The sequence below is a fragment of the Chironomus tepperi genome, unplaced genomic scaffold, assembly GCF_022539635.2.
Source record: "Chironomus tepperi strain 1889 unplaced genomic scaffold, CSIRO-AGI_Ctep_v1 contig_421, whole genome shotgun sequence".
Taxonomy (NCBI): Eukaryota; Metazoa; Arthropoda; class Insecta; order Diptera; family Chironomidae; genus Chironomus; species Chironomus tepperi.
Window position 1 is genome coordinate 628,929 of NW_027226543.1, and position 20,743 is coordinate 649,671.

The window sequence follows — 20,743 nt, forward strand, 5'->3', positions numbered from 1 at the left end:
TTATTTTGATCGAGTATGATCAATTTAAAAATTGTTTTCCCTAATTCATGTTGTTTATGGGCAAAAAGATCCTAAAAATTTACATTAATGCATTACCCATAAAGAAGGAGCAACAGAATCAATCCAGCTGAGAAGAAGGTCACAACATTATTGGATTTTTTTTCATGAACTACTCATGGAAGAAGGAACGAATCGGAATTTCTCACATTGAGTTCTGTTAACAGTTTCTATTGTTTTCATTCTAGCAAATATTTTCACAATATTGAAGTCCTTATTGGCTGATCATGTCTCAGAATAGAAGCAATGAGGGATTCTGTGAAATATTCAAGGATATTGTTGACATTAAAATGAAAAGAATAAGAAGGGAAAAATGTGTAAATGACTGATTTTGGTGAGGAGTGTGAAATCGCGATTTTCTTCTGGATAGAAGCAATTTTTGAGGCCTTACAGATTCATTTCTCTTGTCATACTGTTTTCTATAGCATTTTATGTACATTTTGAAGGCTATTTTATGATAATTTTATCAATTCTTAAAAATGTTTAAGTAGGTATAAATGTTAAGCTTCTATTTGATGGAAACATTTAATGAAATTTGCAAAAACTTAATCCTTAAATATTTTAACGATCTTTTAAAATTTAAATTTTATGTAATGAATTTGATCAAATTTTGAATTTAAAAACGAATATTCCGTTACAGCATTAAATCCTACAAATAGTTTTATGACTTTTTCTATACAACATTTATGAATTGAAAACCGATTATGAAGTTATAAAAGTTTATTACTTATTTAATTTCTCATAATTTTACCCGATTGTAAAAATTTTATTTCTTTACTTAGTGCCTTTTCTTCTATTATTTATCGTCTTTCTCGCACGTTTGATGATCATGATAGAGACACAAGATTTACTTTAACATGTTTTGTCTCTTTCTATTTTGACTCTCCATACTGAATAAATTGCAAGTAGGCGTATCCAAAACTTTTTCTTCGTCTTGCCATAAAACTGAACAATTTGCATTGAATAACGTAGAAGAATATGCATGAAATTTAAGATTTTCAGGAGAATCATTTGGAATATGATGAACAAAAATTTATTGCACCGTAGTTGACTTCTTGGACTGTCATAAAGCTATAAACTCTCATGGAAGTTTTTCCTGAAAAATCTAAAAATTTTTCCTTTCTTTTGACTATTTATGATTTTATGGCCTTACCTGATAACTTACTGATTGTGCATACTATGTAGATCTGAAAAATGACTTTCAGTAGATTTATGACATCGGTTTTGTGGAAACATTTAAGGCTCATCATCAGATACACGCATGCATTTTAGGTTTTAAAAATTTGAAATTTTATTTAAATCATCAAGCAAGTTCTTTCAATTTTTCATGTTTATGTCTTTCATGATAACATAATTAATTTATAATTGAATATCTTTTTTGTTCACCTTATTTTTTCGGGTTATAGAAAAAAGCTTATGCTACTTCTTAATGTTCCGCATTGAAACAAAAAACAAAAAGTACGAAAATCTCAAGATTTTCACATTAACTACCTTACTTCACGTTAATCAGTTTCAGTTTATCTTTTATTAACATTGAAATTTCCTTAACGCTCTGCTGATAATTTTCATCGAAAATAGTGTGAATGTCAATATTAACGGTCGTTATGACACTAGTTGTTTCACTATTATTAGTCTTATTAGATTCTTTCGGATTGATTGATAATGATGCAAGATACTCGTTCAGATTCTTCTCAACTTTCAATGGCTTTAATTTTTCTGTGGATTAAAAAGGATCAAATTAAGTTGGATGCTTCTAACACAGTCTGTGTCGCAGACTAATAGTCACTAAGAATCACAAACATACCTAGTGATTTTTCAGCTGTATTAAGTGCACTCTTAAGATTCCTTATTATTTCCGTAATCAATGAAACCTTTTCCTTCATCGTAATTTGCTTTGAATTTTCTTTAACTTCCGAATTTGTTTGTTGCTTCTTCTTTTTAGATGTAGTTTGTGCTTGATTATGATTGCACTTTTCATAACATAATGATAAAACAAATGAGCACAACGACATAATCTGTGGATATGAAATAGTTTAGAAAATATATTCAGAATTGATATATAAGCAGCACATGTACCTCAACACATCCAATGAATTTGGCTTGTAAATCTCGGTAATAAAATAAATTAGATGCTTCACTAACGGGTTCCAAGTTCTCAATAAAGGACTTCAAATCCAAAAAGGCTTGCTGTAAATCATTTCCTAGTTCCTTTGTTTTCTCACTACTCATCCATAAATTGTACACAAATTTCCCTAACAATGATATTACCTTATTGTAAGGCAATTGTAATATAACATGAAGCCTTGATGGCAATAAATTGACTAGAAATTGCGATGAAGTTGGTTGGTAATTAAGCATCTCTAAGAGTTTAAAATGTTCATCCCAAGTATCAATCAGAATCTTATGACTTTCGTCGCCATCTTCAACAGATGAATTTGAACTATGACCATTCTGCTCTTTGGTATTTAAGCTTCTGTATGGTGTATTAATCAATTCAACTGATGATGCAACTATTCTTAATAAAGTGGATCTAATCCGAAGAAGAACTACTTCTTGATTAAAACTTTCTTTCTCTATATCCTTAATCTTATCATAAAGTGATTCATTATTCTCATTTCTTATTGGATCCCATCGGAGCATTACATTCAAGTCACGATTATCTGTCAATTCTTCGTATTTTATACGATCTTCATTTGGTTCAATTTTCATGTTTTGAAATTGCATATAATTTTGTTGATTAGTTCCATTAAAGGCAACAATTTCCTGAAGTAAAGCTTCAACAGAAACCATTGAATAATGCAAACTATTTGATAATTTTTCACGAAAGTCCATAAATTCCTGAAGTTTTGAGAATGAGCCATATTTATATGACAATGCGAGATATTCCAAACTATCTTTATATGATGCAGTAAAGAACTTTAATGTTTGATCATAAATTGGCTTAGATAAAGTTGCTAAAGCAGTCGAAGGTAAATGAGCGCAATGAAGATATCCCATAGAATCTAGTTGGATATGCTTAATGTCCAATGAGTCATAAACTTTATGAGCTCCCATGGCACAACCAAGAATATGAAAGATTTGAAGACATAACAGCTTTCCATGAAAATTGCTTGGACTATTTTTCAATAAATAGTTGAGAAAATGAAGTGTTTCGATGAGTCGATATGATGAATTTGATTTGATTGCTATATCGTACATTATATGTGCTGAAATATAGAAATTTTGGTTATTATTCTGTTTAAATTCCCAGTTTCTTTTGACAAAACCTAACTCACCAGCTAAAATTGAATACTGATCTGAAGGTCCGATATCTGTTGACAACAAATCTTTCCCAAAAGCACTAAAGCTATGCTCATAGTGCAATGTTAATGCTGAATAAAGCGCTTGCAAATGTTCAATCGATAACGATGAATGTGACCCACATAATCGAGAGATTTGTAAGGAACAAATATGCTTTTGCAGTTGATCCTTCTGTAATGATATTAATGTCTTAATAAGTGCTACTTAAAATACAATGACTTTACTACTAACGTTTTGTGGCAAAGTAGTTGAACTAATTCCAGTATCTTGAAGTAGTTTTGAAGCAAGTTCTGAACGACGGTCAACAGGTAGATGTTCTAAAAACATTTTCAAATCGTTGACACAGCATTTCTTATTTCCAAAAATGCTAAAGTACTCAATCAACAGGTCTTGATAATCCCCAAATAGTGCATCTGGATCCAAATTATTATTTTTCATCCTTTTGTGCATTTCAATTCGAGCTAAGTATGGTCCCCTCACTTTGCTATTTGATTTTAGAATCTAATAGAAATATCAGAAATCTTATAAGAACTCCATAGATGCTTAAAATTCATTGAACTTACATTGTTGATGAAATTAAAGCTTAAATCAATGACAGAGTTGTCTCCTTCCTTTACAAGTTCGAAACATGCTAAAAGATAGTCTTGATAATAATCCCATCGATCAGGACTGAAATATAGTACAGAAATAATTAGTTAAAAGCACAAAAATTAAGTCACAGTATGCTTACTCTTCTTGAAGAAGTTCTTGAGACAAACTCATAAGATCCTTCCACTTTTTAAGTTTCTTGTAAATTTCAATTTTAATCGTAATAGGAGCGCCAGGAAATTTGTCTATACACACTTTGGATTGAAGGAACTCAAGAGCTTCTTCATACTTTTCCTGATATTCGAGGATACTGAGATATAACTGTACTTCCTGTTCGGCCTCGATTTTATCCTCCTTGATAATCTTGTCAATCATTTTTTGCGCAAGGGACAGTAGAACTTTTGCCTTTTGCTTATCTTTGGATTCTGATCCGCGTAAAGCTTGAAGAACGACGCTCATAACAGCCCAAAAATAGTACGGATTTTTTGGTTTCGCCTTGAATAATTGTAAAGCGACAGTTTGTTGAGATTTATAGTCATTGACACGTACATGAGCCATAAATAATTGTGTCAAGAGTTCTTCATTTCCCGGCATTTTCTTTGCAGCTTCAGTATAAATTTGACATACTTTATCCACTAAAATTGAGACAGTAAAATTATGTCAAGTATTGATATTTTCTCAACCAGCACTTACATTGATCTAATTCACGATAACAATAAGTCATAACTTGTAGCGTCGAATCATCTTCAGGATCTTTTTCCAGTTCATTAATAATCTGTTGACTCTCTTTTTCTCTCCCTAGTCTAATTAATGCTAAAGCTTTAAGTGCCAATCCTGTTTTCAAGTTTGGTGTTTTCTTCAAAACCTTCTCGACCTCTTGAAGTGCCTTCTTATTGTTACCCAAATCGACAGCATCTTAAATTAATTAAAATTATATGAAAAATCTTATAACCTCATACATAAAAATCAAATGTCGAGAAAATGAAAATTTTAAGTTAATAAAAAATTAATTTAGTGACATAACTGAACTGTATTTTATTATATTACAGCATAAGAAATTGTATCTTACCGAAAACAATCCTTAAACGCCTCTCGTTTACCGCGTTTTCCATAGTTTTTAATAACTTTATATTTTCTGCTAGTTTTTCTTTGATTTTGAATAATTTTTAGCACATATGAAGGAAAAATTGTTATTGCCAACGTTTTGTCTTTTCGTCTGATATTAAAATTATTTTTAATTGGTCACTTCCTCGAGTTGAAGAACATTAAAATTTTCAGTTGTGGCCTACTCAAATCTTGCGTAACGTAAAAAGTACGTTACGTTAAACTCTACGTTACGTAAACTTTACATGATGATAATTTAGGGATGTGGAGAAAACTTAAAGACGTTTGATTATTAAAGTATGTTGGCATTGGATCTGATAGTTTTCATTAATGAAATTATATGAGAAGAAAATGCGCTTTAATTCTTAATTAACTTGTTATGTATTCCATCCCTTGATTAATTCCGAATTTTCGAATTTGATTTTTCGGACAAATCGTTTGTTTTGAGTCTATTAAATGCTTAAAAGCTGCATGTAGCACACACTTTGAATGCTGTCCAACAAGCAAGTAATATTTTAAATGCGCTCTATGCGATAAGTAAATGAAACATAGAGGACTTTGTTTGTTTTTAAAAATTTTACTTGAAAAATTCAATTTACATTAATTAGGCTGTATTATCCATAAATATTATGGAATTTTTTGTGAAACCAGAACCTTTGGATTCTGAGGACTATCCTCGAGAATGTTTTTTGTGTGAAGATGGTCAAAAATATTATAACTTATTAATTAAACATTTTCAACAGCAACATAAAGATTACAGGTAAATTTATCCATTTCCATTGATATTTTTGTATTATAATTAATTAATCTTTGTTTAATTTTAGCATACATACAGACGGGCCTATTTTGCAATACTGTAAATGTCAAGAAAGTGTAAATTTCCAGCTACAAATCATAACACACCTATTGTCGCATTCTATTCTACATACCGAAGCATTTGAGTCTGTAGAAGATATTAAAGAAGACAACATAATTGAGAGTTATACAGAGGAATATTTAAATGACTCGTCGGATTATGACAGATTTGAAAGAAGTGACGAAGAATTTGAATCCACACCAACATCAAAAAGAAGAAAGAGTCGGAAGCGACGATCTTCTTCGTCTACAGGCATCAAAATCAAAAAAGAACGAAATTTGACATGTAAATTATTTGGAATTCTGTTTCATGATTTATGTTTATTAATTTTTATAACAATTTTAAGGCAAAGTTTGTTTAAAAGAATTTGACAACCCGAAGAAATATTATAATCATACAGCAGCAGCTCATCGTGACAAATTTCAATGTGACAAATGTGATCTCCAGTACAATTTCAAATATCAGCTCCGAAAACATATAGAAATTGCTCATTTAGACAGACCAAGAGTTCGTATTAACAGGTGAATGACCAAAATCTTTAATGATTCAAGGGAACTGATGTAATTTTTTCCTTTAAACAGGCCGAAGAAATTCCAATGTGATGTCTGTAGCATGCAATTCACGGAGTTAAGGATATTAAATGAGCACAAAAATATTCATTTAGATTTAAGGCCATTCGTTTGTGAATTTTGCAGCGAGAGTTTTCATAATAGCGCAAATTTACGATATCATAGAAAGCGGCATTTAAATCCTGATGGTAATTATTTAACATAAATGCCATGTCTGTTACAATATCTTGTTGCGGCAATATTTAATATGAATTCTAACGTATTTTTGTATTTCAAATGTCAAAATCTTGAAATACCTTGATTTGAATTGCAAAATTACGTTATAATTAGTCTGTATTACATGTCTAAAAATATTCATTGTTTCTATATTTTAGGATATAAATGTCCTGTGTGTAATGAGAGTTTTGTTAATCAACAAAGTTTAAGGAAGCATCACTTACGACAGCATGTAGAAGTTGATCTCGGTAAATTGATCAAATTAAGTTTAATTAGGTATTATTCTGTTATAAAACTAGTTTTAATTATTTTCAGATCCACATCGGTTTGTTTGTGAATATCCTGACTGCGGAAGTTCGTTTAAATATGAGGATCTCCTTAAACAGCATGTTCGAAAAATACACCATCGAGTTCTCGGGGAGTTTGTTTGCGAAATATGCAATTTCGTTACTAATAATAAGCAAAACTACTTCCAGCATCGAAGACGGTTGCATGACATTAGAAATCGAAAAGGAAATCGAGTATTTCCTAGCAGTTCTTCCTCCACACAATCACAAATGAACATAACAATTGATTCTGACTTTAATTAATGCTTAAAATCATGTTCCTCCCTTCATTCCAATTATTAAATGGAATCATCAGCCAATTTATTCAATTTATCTCTCAATAGAAACCTAGATTTGTAAGAATTTAACGGTTTAAATGGATAATGCGAATAAAACAAAATTAATAGATTGTAGATTCAATGAAATTTGTTTTTATTTAGATAATTTCTCTCAGTGTCAACTATTTGGCCGTTATTTTAAAATTCAAAAAAAGTACATAGTTTCGTATCCTCTTTTTAAATAAACTTTAAAAAGAAACAAAAATTATTAATAAATTGCTATAATAAAAGAAATATAGCTCAATAAAATAATGAATTCGTCAGATCAGTATGAAATGGGTGATAGCTACGTTCAGGACGAATCGGAATCAGGTACTTAATACGAGATATTTGAATTTCTATGTTTTAAAAACATTTATTGTTTATGAACATAAATCTGATAAAAATCAACATTAATTGAGCATAAATTGAAATTTCAGAACAAGGATTTTTGAGGGAACAGGATAGATTCCTTCCGATTGCAAATATTGCTAAAATAATGAAGAAAGCAATTCCAAACAACAGTCAAGGAAAAATTGCTAAAGACGCCAGAGAATGTGTCCAAGAGTGCGTATCAGAATTTATATCCTTTATTACGTCTGAGGCATCAGAGCGATGTTCAAATGAAAAGCGGAAAACAATGAATGGTGAAGATATTTTATGGGCAATGGAAAATCTTGGATTCCAAAATTACACAGAATGTTTAAGGATATTCCTACAGAAATATCGGGATGCATCGAAAAGTGACACAACAAGAGAGGAATCAAATGGACAGAATGAGGAAGCAACCTCATATAATAAATTCCATAATGGAAATCCATATTAAGTAAAATTATTTAAATTTTCCGTGTTTTTATTTGAGGATGTTCAGTTTATTAAAATTAAGGAATAAAAAACTAGCTTCTATGATTGTAAATTTAAATAGCTAGTGCATTAGTTTGTGTTTCATGACTGAGTTGCGTCTGGAGATTTGACAGTTTATTCTTTAAGACTTGCACTCCCATCAACACAATATTTTCTGGTTTTAAAGCTCCTGATGATTCAACATTAAAGAAAAACTTGTTCGGTTTTGTTTCCCAATTGTATTCAGCTTCGTCTGCAAGAAAGTAATACAAATTGTAATCATATTAATATCAACAAGTATAAACTAATGTGAAATACATACATTGATCATCTTCGAGGACAGAATGTTCACTTTTTGGCCATTCATCAGGTTTTGGGAACAATGTATGTCTCATCTCGTTATCAGGATCATATTCGAATGAAACACCAGCTGTTGGATTCCATTTTGCATGTTCCTTTCCAAATCCTTTCTTTGCATATGCTCTCAATTTCAATTCCTGTCCTTGTCGAAGCTTAACAATTAAAATTTCTTCGGTCTTTTCACCATATTCATTATCATCATCTTCACGATTTCTTGCCGTAACTGGAAGGACTCTTGGATCACTGGATTTGAGATCAGCAGTTGTCACTAAACGAGTCTGCTCATCAGAACATTTTACATCCAATGTAAACTCGACACTACATTCAGGACAAAAATCGACACATACACAATCTCTGCTGTATTGCATTCGGTCTACAACATCGTCAGAAATTAATGGAATTAATCCAACGCGATGAGCTATGAATTCATCAGCTAGAACTGTAGTGTTTGATTCCAATTGGACCCAATCGATTGCTATTGTAGGAGTTTCGGCAATAAATACTCGTCTCAAACTGTTTGCGACACTGTAAGTGATTCAAAATATTAACAACATTTAGTTCGATCGTAAAATAAGTTTACAAACCTTAGTTCTGTATCTTCGACGATAAATTTGACATTATCTCCTGACAATTCGCTTATTGTTACTACTGGTTGATTAGCAAATGGCATTTTAGTTGTTTTCTTGTCTTTCTATGAGTTTACTTTGATTTAATTTTATTCACTAATTATTTATTGATGGTTTAATTTAATTAAAGTGACTTGGTAAGTGGTAAATGTGCCGGAAAATTAAATAAAACAGCAACACTTTTTGTTTACTATTTGCGCTCCAAATACAGAGTTGTTAGCAAGGAACTTGTCAACAATTCTTGACCTATTCTATAGAATGTCAGTGAAATTATTAATTAATTAATTCTACTATTTTCATCATCAAGTAACCTCATTAGATGGAAACCTTTGGACTTAGCTATTATCTAAATCTTGCATGCAATTAAAGAAATATTGAATAACAACTCTGAAGCAGCGTGCTGAATTCGTTTTTTCGCGGATTTTCCAAATAATCCACGGCAATGATTTAATTTCTTGAGAAAAAATACTCAACTTAAAATCAGTATGAAAATTTTCTCTCTGTAATATTTTAGTTTTTTAGTATCTTTATAATCGAAATGTAACGCTTAAGTAATTTAAAGAAAATTTAATACTTTAAATCTAACAGAATGAGGATAAAAATGAGTCGAATATGAGATGCTAAAAGGAATAAAATTAAAAAATAAAAAATTGATTTTTTTGAAAATTCATTGTGAAAAAAAATTTTTTTGAAAAAAGGAAAAGATACACGATTTAAATAATATAGTGCTGCTTGCAAGATTATTTAGACGTTGTGAAAAAATATATAAAAAGAGTTCCACAGAAATAGAATTAAAGAATTGTGAGTCACGGATCGACGAAGTGTGACATTAATTTTATAAAGTGAAAGTTTAATAAAATATAAAAAAAATTAAGGAGCTAAATAAGACACATTAAGTGCAGTGATTCCAACAAAAGTTGCAAAAAAATATATAATAATAATCATTATTATTGTTATTTCACATTTTCGAGGCAAAAAAAGGCAGACTGAATGGTCTTAAATTCACTTATACCACTTATGGATGAAACGACATTGTCAGGAATATTAAGCAAAGAAACGCATCTTCAGCTACCGAAACCAATTTTTCATAATGATCCAACACAATTGAGTTCAATTTTTAAAGGCACAACGACGCAAATTCCTTTAGAATCTCCAACATCAGCTGATCAAGTCCATAATAGAAATCGTAAAAGTTTATCATCAACAAATAATCATCTTAATGAATTCTTAAAACCTCACAGTATTTTGACAAATAATAATTCATCCGAGAGTGACGACGACGATGCTAAGCATGACGAGATTAATTTATATCCACTTGCAAATCAAGTAGGGGGACACACAAGATTACTATTATTAAATGATAAAACTGTCATAAAGCCACTCAACATTCGTGAATTGGAATTTTATCAAAACATTCCCGGAAATGACATTCAGCATTTTGTTCCAAATTATAAAGGTATCTTAAATATACAGCAGTCAACTCGAAAACTATACAATTTCTATTGTGTTTAAAGTCGTCATTTCATGGTGACATGTTAGACAATAGCTTAATTTTTATGGTTTTTAAGTCGACGTTCGATCTGTGAATGATGTTTAATGCGTGCTCAAGATGATGTGATGAATCACATACGCAGAAAGGGGTTTTTCAGAGCTCACGCTCGAAATTTTCTTATTTAATAAGAATGATGAAAACTTACATGACATACATAAGAAAATTCGTATCTCCTATAATAATAAACATACAACAACACGTTCTGTGTATGAATGAATGAAAAGTTTTGTGTGACACAATGATGAAGGAATTTTCCCCATTTTCATTCACTCGCTTGTTGTGTTAGTGTAAATGAATGAATATATAAGGAGTGAGGAAAACAGTTTTCCTATGACTGAAAGAAATTGTGAACTCTATATGAACTGACTGTTTTTTATGTGAATGTGAGTGTAAGGAAGGAGGAAAATCATTGATTATATTTTTCCATTTCCACTAAGCGTAGTAACCTTTAAATTTTTATGGCTTTGACCTTGATATTCTATGTGCAAAATAATGTCTATGTGTGTTATGTTATGAAAACATCATCATTGAGGAGCATTCATGAAATATTTCACATCTCAGGAATCCAATTTATAAACGTGTGTAATTTCCTTGTCATTTCTGTAAATCAGGTGTGATGCAAGCTTCAACGGGCGAGGAATTTGAGAAACGCTACAGCCCAAATTTTAAAGTTGATGAATCATTAAGACGTCAAAGTTCTACAAAACGTAAACGAGACGAAGTCCTCCGGTTAGTATTATTGATCATGTGTTTATCATATAAATATTTTTTTTATATTTCATTCATCTATTTATCATCCTGTTCTTTTTTGTTATATTGTTAATTTATTGCTACAATCTTCATTGTTTGTTTAGTTTATTGTCATTATTTATTTACATATTCATTCAATCAACCAGCTGACTAATTAGGTTTGCCATTGAACTATTAGTTGCTCAATATGCTCAATTCTTTCCTGATAAGCTCTGCCAACGAGTCTGTGCTATATTTGCATACAAACATTTATATCAATTGCCTACAATAACTCGGTGCAATTTTCTCGACTTAATTATTGTTATAGCTTTATTTAATTAATATCCTCCCTCGTTATATGACCATCAGCTTTGTATGAAAAGCAAAAATATTTATAAAATTCTACATAACGCGGAAATGTATTCAAGTGTTAATTTAATTTTGCTTGTTAAAAGGAAAACGACAATTTTTCCATCCTATTAGCGTTAATTCTTATTTTTTGTTTATGTTCAAAAAGTGTGTTCTAATCGTGTATCTATAAATCCATTTGTACTACACATGTCAATTGATTGTTATGTGAGCCTATTTATAGCGTTTGGTGTGCTTTTGCATTTATCGGTATTATAATGTATGCTTTCAATAAAACGTGGTTTATGAATATTCAATTAAGGATTGGCTAATCTTACGTATAAACTTACCTGGTTAAACCCAAATTAACTTCCGTTGTAAATAAAAAAAATGCGTCAAAATCCGCAATGTTTTAATGACATGGACAATTATGCTGATCATACAGACAAAAAAAATTTTGATGAAAAGAACGCTCAAGTCATTTGTGTGGTCATTGACTATCTTTGCTTGTTCGTTTAATCTCACAATTTATTTACTCATATATTTCTTTTGTTTCGTTCTACATCCTTATATCATTTATTTTGTTTTAAGTGATCTCGAAAAAAAAAAAATACAAACAAATATTAAAGACAGTTTCTAATCGAAGACTTTTTCTTTTATCTCTATTTTTTTACAGAATGAAAATTCATAAAAATGGAAATGCAACAGAAGTACTGAAAAGTATTTCTACTTTCGACAACAGTAATAAGCAATGTGCGTATAAATGATTGAAAAAAAAAGATCGGGAGGAAAATGAAAAAACGAAAAATTTTCTGATTTGCTTAATTTAGGGCGAAAAAACAGAAGAAAAAAACTCTGAAAATTTTAATCGATTTTCAATGAGTTAGAGTTTCGCGCGTGTCCGTCCAAAATGTTCTGTTTACATGTTTTCAAAGAAATATCTCAATTATTTGTAAACACGTTGAAGGAAAATACACATTAGATCATCAATAGTTACTCACGTCATTTGTTGACTTTAAATTGAGATGAGATTTCATTAATTATCTGTTCTTCTTCTTGTGCTTCATGGAACCTCAAAACTTCTATGTCTGATGACTCGTTTGACGTCATTGTATCTCGTTATTTATTTAAAATTGAAAAGAGAACATTTAAATGCTTTGTATTGTTTATTTCTCTGCTGATAGAGTTTACTTAGTAGACATTACGTCTAGCATGAGAATAAGTCATAAAGTGAACACCCATTTAACCATTTATCGAGGAAAATTGCATATCATCATCGACTGTACTGTACAATTTGTCTCTTGAATGACTCTTTTTGGGGATTTCTCATTGAAAGCAAAACGAAGTATGTGCGATTTCGTGCATATAACTAAGATTCGATGATAATATCGCATGGCAAACTCTTTTCAATTTTTTGCACAATTTTGTATACAATTGTACTTCATACATGTTACGTATGTATCTCATTATTATTTTCAATCGTTTGCTTTCTCATTCTCATTTTTTTCTTTCAAATGGCTTCTATACCGCTCATACATACGTTTTGTGTCACTATGTGTCAGTGAAAAAAGCAATAATAATAATTTAAATACAAATCAAACATTTCTGTTACGAAAACAAAGAAGCGTCATACTCCATAAATGCTAAATCGATACAAATAATAATATGAAAAGGCGCAAAAAGAAATTTGTTTATAACATAAAGCAGCATGAATCATTTTGTCAAGACATCCATAAAGATCATCACATTGTATAATTTACCGACGAAAACATTTGTCAAATGATTATTCGCGCGCGTTCAAGATGTTTCAATTTGTGTATAAAATATTATATTGTATCCAATTGTATCAATCCGTTCCGATAAGTGATATTTTAAATGAATCTAAATAAAATGTGCTTATATGTTTATCTGGCTGTAAAGAGCTATATTATAAGCGAGGTCATTGTAGCTCTAAAGTGGTACAATTTCAAAACCTTGAACTTTTTTTCTCATTCTTGGCGTTCTTGATTTTTTTATTATTTATGTAAGCATGCTTTTTGTACGACTACTCTTTTCCGGATTTACTGACGCTGACGATCATTAAGTTTTTTTCTGCCTTTCTACTAAGAGTGAAATTAAATCCATAAATTTAAAAACAACACCTCAGCTTGAAATCAGTAGAATATTCACGAAATTTATAAAAATAAACAGACATTAAAGTTGTTTTCTGTCGACAGGTTGTGAACTGGAAACAGATGTTTTAACTCGAAAGCTCTCAATAAACACCCTCAAATTGATTTTTCGTGAAATTAGTGGATATTTCCGAAACAATAATTTCCCATGTAAAGTCAGTGACTATGAAAATTTATTGCTTTACACAGCCTACAATGATTTAATATCCATGCATATGATTGTTATAGTTTCGATCATATTACGTCCGACATTAAATTGACACTGTTAAAATTGTAATTCTATTACTAAGTGAGCAAGCATTGCATGAATCATTTCACTCTCATTTACATGCTGTTAGTTTCACTCGTGTATATATAACAAGTTGGATGAAGAAGAAAACTTACAAGGCAAAAATCCATATACATGCTATTATTTAATTTATTGGCACACTTTTGCATTGAACTTGTATGTTTAGATGATTCTATTATAGATTTTATTCATAAAGATTAGGGCTTCTGAATCGACTGAATTCTAGACCGAATCGAGGTACCGTAGTGGTATTTTGAATATCGCAGTGGTCTTTTGGGTACTGTAGCGGTCTTTTGGGAACCGTAATGGTTTTTTGGATATTTTAGGTATGGTCTTTTAGGTACCTCAGTAGTTTTTTAGGTTCCGAAGTGATCTATTAGGTACTTTAGTGGTCTTTTAAGTACCGTAGTGGTCTTTTAGGTACCGTAGTGGTCTTTTAGTTTCCGTAGTGATCTTTTAGGTTCCGTAGTGGTCTTTCTGCATCATGAAAGTAAGATCATTGCCTGATAAGGAGAGTATTCGAGGAAAATCCATTTAATGCCATAAAGTCTCACATTTTCGGGACAATATTAAACAAAGACGAAAGATATCGATTTGGGTATGCAATAAAAAAAGTTCAATGTAGAAATAAAATTGAAAATAAAATCTAATTAAGCTTTTCTTTTAAATTCCGATAAACGTCCATTTTACCCTAATTATAAACAAATCATCGACAGTTTAATAAACTTAATGTGATGCACGTGTATCTTTGTTATGCATTTACGTTTGAAATGCACATTTGATTTGAAAAATTAATTTTGAGTGCTGTCACGAGCCGAAAATTTGTTTATAGGTGATTTATAGGAGAGAAATAATATTTAGAAGAACTGAACGACGACAGCACATGAGAATTTTCTGAAACGAGTTTAACTTCACATTATTGTTGTCTGTCGTATTTCCAGCTGATCGTACGAAATAAAAAAAAGTTTCTCATACATTCACGCAGCGATGATGTAAAGCCTCTCTTTTTTTTGTATTATTCACATGCACACCTCCTAGCTCGATTACATTTTCGCCTTGCAAATCAGCTGATGGAAAAATTTACAATTTTACAGTTTAAATATTTAAATGTTTAACATCGAAAATAGCTACGAAAAGTACATAATTATTAAGCATACAAAAATCTTGGAAAAATGCATCGTGTTATCTTGTTTAATTAACGAGAAAATATTTGTTTTTCCGTGTACTTACAGATTTTTTGATGCTGGAAAATATAACATCAAAATTCAAACAACCATGTATTTTGGATCTGAAAATGGGAACGAGACAACACGGTGAGTATGAATCGTGCTTATTGATTCACACATGTTATCGTGTGCAACTAAATGCGGTGCACAAGAAGAAGACAATTTGTATCAGATAAAAATTATAAAACTCATGTCTTTCAATTATAGGCGATGATGCATCAGCTGAGAAACGATCAAAACAAATGGCCAAGTGCGCGGCAAGTACATCAGGTCAGTTAAATTAAATATTTTAATTTTGATTCAATTACTTTGTCGGTTTACACGCGAAATCCTAATTATTTTTTTTTCTTCATCTTCATCACATGCTTAATTTTCATTTATATGTAGGCTCACTTGGCGTACGATTATGTGGACTGCAAAAGTATAATTATCATGACAAGAATTTTGTGAGGCGCGATAAATATTGGGGTAGACAGTTAAGTGAAGAGCAGTTCAAAAAAGCAATTCATGATTTCTTCCACAATGGCATTCGTCTTCGTACTAAAGTTATTGAAAAAGTGCTGGCACGACTTGAAAACTTACATACTGTGATAGAGAAACAGTCTAGCTACCGATTTTATTCATGGTGAGTTGAACGCCGAGTAAAAAAAAAAGAGCATTGAGAGTTTGAATGTCAATGAAAAAAACTGGAACGCATTCAATTCAGCTGTAATTTTATTCCTTAAAAAAATAGTCAATGGTTGCTGTTCATATGTGACGTCCAAATTGAATTTAGTAGAGAAATTGTTTGGAATTTAGATTTTGTGGACGTCATTTGTGTACAAATTATTAGTGGAAACTAAAGGAATTTATTTTTATAACACCTCATCTAAACTAACTGAGTCTAAAGTTTATTCATTCAAAACGAGCTAGAGTAAAGGAAAATAAAACATAAAGAAAAGAATTCTAAAGGAAGGAGAAATTTTTTTGCGTTTTATAAAAAAAGAAAAAATGGAATTTTTTTGCGTATTTTAAAAATAAAAGTAAAAACTCTTTCTTTTAATATGTTCAGCATTCCTTTATATATATTTCTTATTTTCTCTTTTCTCTCTCTCTCACAGCTCCCTACTATTAGTGTACGAAGGAAGTGATGCTGAGTCAGAACGCGTCGAAGCAATAAATAATTCCAATTATGATGCTGACATTTCCAATTGTTCAATTGATTTAGAGAATTCACATCATCATCATCATCATCATCCGAATGATGAAAGTGAAAATGATGGTGGAATTGGTCATGAAGATGAATCAAATATGGATCAAAGTTTATATGCTGATCTTCGAGCGAGAGATTCAGGAAATCTAGAAGATATAGACAAGGAGCATATAGATGATGCAAAGTATCTTCTTTTACCCGAAAATCGTGCACCTTCGCCACATTCGATGGATTCGTGGATAAATTATAGTAATAGTAGCGATGAATATTCAACGCAAGAATTGATTGTACGGAAGGGTACAAAGTTGAATCTTCATGATGATGACGTCACGCAATGTAATGACGACGTGGATGTTTACGATAAGATTAATTTTGTCAATGCCAAATCTATGACTTCATCGTTTAAGAAATCGAAAATTGATAATGATTTATCATTGTCGAGGACAGAAGAGGACACTGCCAAAGTTCATGAAAATCCATTTCTACAATTATCCAAAGACAAAGATGATAAATTAATGACATCGCCGACATTGTGCGACGGAAATTCTAGTAGTAGTAAGACACATGAAACAGATGATGGTATTGAGGTCGAGGAAGACGTTGAAGAAGATGATCAGTTGTCATCACTTAGTAGTAATATTGACACAATCATCGTGAGTGAGAGCGGTGAAACAAAATTTTATAATGCGTCAGGTGAGCAAGAGGAGCATCCGAGTATAAAGAAGAAGAAATCATGCGATAATGACGTAATTATGGGCAAGGAACTCAAACATAGTTCTCACACAAACGGACATAGCAGTAGTAATAAAAATTCTCCACTTTTTGACGTTCGTATTATTGATTTTGCACACACGACCTTCACCAAAAAAGAACCATCACCATTTTTGGATGAGAATGAATCTAAATTGATTCATCACGGACCTGATGGTGGATTTCTCACCGGAATATCATCATTAAAACGAATTCTCTCTGAAATATTGTTTGAAGCTGTTTAAAGTGATGCTAATTAGACAAGGAACAAGAAAAGCGGAAAATTAGTCAACACTGCAAATGTTTCTGTTCGTCGTCGTCGTTTTTTTTGTTGTCGTTTCTTATTTTTTTCTTTCTTCTTTTCTACGATCATTTTTTACGACTAAAAATAATCTTCAAGTGGCTATCAACAGACATAAATAGCTTGGATATTTTCATCAATTTCTGATTAAACAGTAGCAAAAACTTGAATACACAAAGACATCTCCAGCGGCATTCGACTTATACCTAAACAAGCAAAATATAACAAAAAAAAAAGTGTTAAACAGTTGTTTCTTGTCCACACAAGTTTAGTCAGTCAGCTGATTGAAGTGCTGTTCAACCAACCTACTCACTTATTTACTTACATTACTGATTTTTATTTATTTGTATGTGAAGGTGAATCGGAATCAAATACTAATCTAAATTGTATTTCTTTTATCAATTTATGCGTCACTTTAACTATACAGTATGACAAATCGACGGTTAAAGACATGAAGACTCGTCGATGATTAGAAAATAAAGAAAAAATGTCAATAATCAATAAATTAACGACCAATAAGATGCACAATAGAGATATTTCAGTTAATAACCTCATCAAGCAGGTTGAAATGTAGATTATGTCCTATTTATTTTTTGACATCAACAAAAAAAAAATAATGATTGATAAGAATAATCAGAATCTTATGTGATTAAATGAGATGAAAGAAATAATATATTAATAGCAAGTGTGCTGCAAGTACTTTTGAGACTAGAGAAGTCATAAAGGATTTATTTGTTTTTTTATCTCGAGTGGCGTAGAAGTATAAAGGCACTTAAGTGATACAATATTGAATCAGCCAAAAAAAAATCTGATTATTGTAAGAATTTAAGAATAGCTTTAATAATATGGAAAGACGAATACTGACATGAAAGTTGCCATATACCTAATATAATAAAAAAAAATAGACGATATTAATATTGTACCTTAGGTAAATTAAACCTACACGATGAATGAATAAAGCTATTTTTTAAAAGAGTAGCTAAAGCCCTTTCTGTTTCTATGCCTTCTTGATGAACCTTGAGAAAATATTATCAGATTTTTTGAAAAAAAAAAACTACGAATTTATAGAAAAAAATCATTTGTCAAATTAAGAAGAAGTTGCGACTTATAAGTCCGTAGCCAAAAAAAATTCTTCATGTTATCGCAATTCTAAAAATATTGTGTCAAAAATCTAACAATATTTTCTCAAGGACAAATACTTAATAATAACATGTATGGAAATTTGAGAAATATTTGACTGCCCACAAGATTCATACAAGGCGTCATCATCCATCATGTGTTTAACAGGAGATATTCTCACAAAAAAAAAAAATCACAAATCTCTTCTCTAAAGTGCAAAAAAGAAAATAACAAGTATAAGAAGAACTTGTCACAATATGTGTATATGTATAAATTATTCTCGATGATTGATATGGATTTTTCGGTACTTGAACGTACTTGACATTGGCACGAGTTACAACAAAAAAAAAAATGAGAAAAAAATTAAACTGGAAATGATTTATTAACTACAATAACTTTTATTATTTAATTTTTATGTGATAAAAATTCAGCCTTGGAAAAGTTTTGCTAGATTCTTGCTAGACATTTGCCTCATACATTATGATTAATTTTTTACTCAACGGCTGCTCTGTCGCAAGTGACAAAAAAATATTTGTGAACATTGTATGAGTGAGTTCAAGACATCAGCCAGATGATTAATTTGCGTAGACCTTTGGTTATTAAGTAAACATTCCCGAGCAGCATAGTAGTTGAGCTCGAAGTTGAATCAAATTTTCATACATCGATATCGAGCTCTGCAATGTGATCATTATGGCACTGTTGCGTTGATAGCATGACATAAAGCTCCCGATCGACACAAATGACAAAGGCTCGGATCTTTTAAGGTTCCACCCTGGAACCTTCTCCTTTACTAATATTAAATGGAAGCCGCCTCCGATTAATAGTTATATGGACACTATCTGTCCTCCACATGCTGGCAGTTTCCATTTGGTGTTAATAAAAGTGGTTTAGCGGTGCCTTCTTCATTTGTGTCGCTCGGGGTTTGTCCTTACCGCTACATGATCGGCTTGTTTTTATTGGCAAAAAATTAAATTTTCCATTATCCCAGTGAAAGGCAACCTGTGTGCCTTAAAAAATTATTGGAAATGCCATGAACTATATGCCGTGTGCGGTTTCTGTCGAAGCCCTAGCTGACAAAGAGCGTGCCCTCAAGAGCAGAGTAAGCTAAGAGCAACGCTTACGAGTTTGCTCATTTAGTATGCTTAAGGAAGCTCTCGAGAGCATGCCCATTGCTTGCTAGGGTGTCGCCAAGAATAAAAGGTTGCTCACTACTGCGCTATCATGTTGTTCGGGTTTAATCTTATTTTATGGCTTGAAATTAAAGCAAGAATCTTGTTGAATTTTTTAACAAAGACTGCATACTTATGGAAATTTCATTACAATTAAAAAACCGACAAATTACAAATTAGGTGCATATAATAATATTAAATTCATAGAAATAATAGAATTTTTTTTTAAAAAATTTAATTAATTAATTAATAAATTAGCAAACGTTCTCCTCTTTATCATCTCTATCTCTAGTTGTGATGATTATATTCATTTTTTTATTATAAAAAAGATGATTTTTAATTATAATTTTAAAGCTGTCTTTTAGTTTCTTGCACTTCGTGTTTTTATGGAGTTACTCTTATCACTTTGTTTGTATTTCTTTATTTTTAAGTGATTTTTTTTTCTTCTTTTATTTGATTTGTACGTCATTTATGTATATGTTTGATTTCCTGATATATAAATACAAATATTAAATTGAAAGCATTTATTCTTTTTATTATTATCTCCACAACCTTTTTGTTTTCCTGTGCGTAATTTTTTATCAGTTCTTATTTTCTTTATCGTATTTTTTTGTAGGAGGAATATACACACTTTTTTGTGTGTCACTTAAGTTTGTTTTGATATAGAACTAAAATATTTGAAGTGCTCCCCGAGCGACACAGGTGATGAAGATGCCACCATGGAGCGTTTAATCC

General features: G+C 31.0%; 5 protein-coding genes across 5 annotated transcripts; 3 read left to right on the top strand and 2 right to left on the bottom strand.

Moving 5' to 3' along the window:
* Nucleotides 1-1,364: 1,364 nt before the first annotated feature.
* On the bottom strand, nucleotides 1,365-5,105 carry psidin (phagocyte signaling impaired). Its single transcript, XM_070649187.1, has 9 exons — nucleotides 5,015-5,105; nucleotides 4,639-4,860; nucleotides 4,088-4,580; nucleotides 3,921-4,026; nucleotides 3,589-3,858; nucleotides 3,333-3,528; nucleotides 2,134-3,263; nucleotides 1,862-2,072; nucleotides 1,365-1,773 (listed from the first exon to the last, which is right to left on the bottom strand). The coding sequence occupies exons 1-9, from the start codon at nucleotides 5,055-5,057 to the stop codon at nucleotides 1,550-1,552; spliced, it is 2,895 nt and encodes a 964-aa protein (XP_070505288.1). The 5' UTR covers nucleotides 5,058-5,105; the 3' UTR covers nucleotides 1,365-1,549.
* A 403-nt stretch (nucleotides 5,106-5,508) lies between these two features.
* On the top strand, nucleotides 5,509-7,424 carry LOC139097389 (zinc finger protein 780A-like). The gene is made up of 7 exons (XM_070649208.1): nucleotides 5,509-5,556; nucleotides 5,658-5,809; nucleotides 5,874-6,190; nucleotides 6,252-6,426; nucleotides 6,487-6,662; nucleotides 6,849-6,938; nucleotides 7,006-7,424. Exons 1-7 carry the CDS (start codon nucleotides 5,539-5,541, stop codon nucleotides 7,278-7,280), a joined length of 1,203 nt encoding a protein of 400 aa, XP_070505309.1. The 5' UTR covers nucleotides 5,509-5,538; the 3' UTR covers nucleotides 7,281-7,424.
* Nucleotides 7,425-7,526: 102 nt separating this feature from the next.
* Nucleotides 7,527-8,249, top strand: Nf-YB (nuclear factor Y-box B). The gene is made up of 2 exons (XM_070649171.1): nucleotides 7,527-7,666; nucleotides 7,774-8,249. Exons 1-2 carry the CDS (start codon nucleotides 7,606-7,608, stop codon nucleotides 8,157-8,159), a joined length of 447 nt encoding a protein of 148 aa, XP_070505272.1. The 5' UTR covers nucleotides 7,527-7,605; the 3' UTR covers nucleotides 8,160-8,249.
* Polr2C (RNA polymerase III subunit RpII33) lies at nucleotides 8,156-9,385 on the bottom strand. Its single transcript, XM_070649169.1, has 3 exons — nucleotides 9,121-9,385; nucleotides 8,499-9,061; nucleotides 8,156-8,429 (listed from the first exon to the last, which is right to left on the bottom strand). Exons 1-3 carry the CDS (start codon nucleotides 9,204-9,206, stop codon nucleotides 8,251-8,253), a joined length of 828 nt encoding a protein of 275 aa, XP_070505270.1. The 5' UTR covers nucleotides 9,207-9,385; the 3' UTR covers nucleotides 8,156-8,250.
* A 313-nt stretch (nucleotides 9,386-9,698) lies between these two features.
* On the top strand, nucleotides 9,699-20,528 carry Ip6k (Inositol hexakisphosphate kinase). The gene is made up of 7 exons (XM_070649231.1): nucleotides 9,699-10,618; nucleotides 11,326-11,443; nucleotides 12,468-12,544; nucleotides 15,484-15,564; nucleotides 15,685-15,747; nucleotides 15,865-16,102; nucleotides 16,578-20,528. Exons 1-7 carry the CDS (start codon nucleotides 10,153-10,155, stop codon nucleotides 17,662-17,664), a joined length of 2,130 nt encoding a protein of 709 aa, XP_070505332.1. The 5' UTR covers nucleotides 9,699-10,152; the 3' UTR covers nucleotides 17,665-20,528.
* Nucleotides 20,529-20,743: the final 215 nt, after the last annotated feature.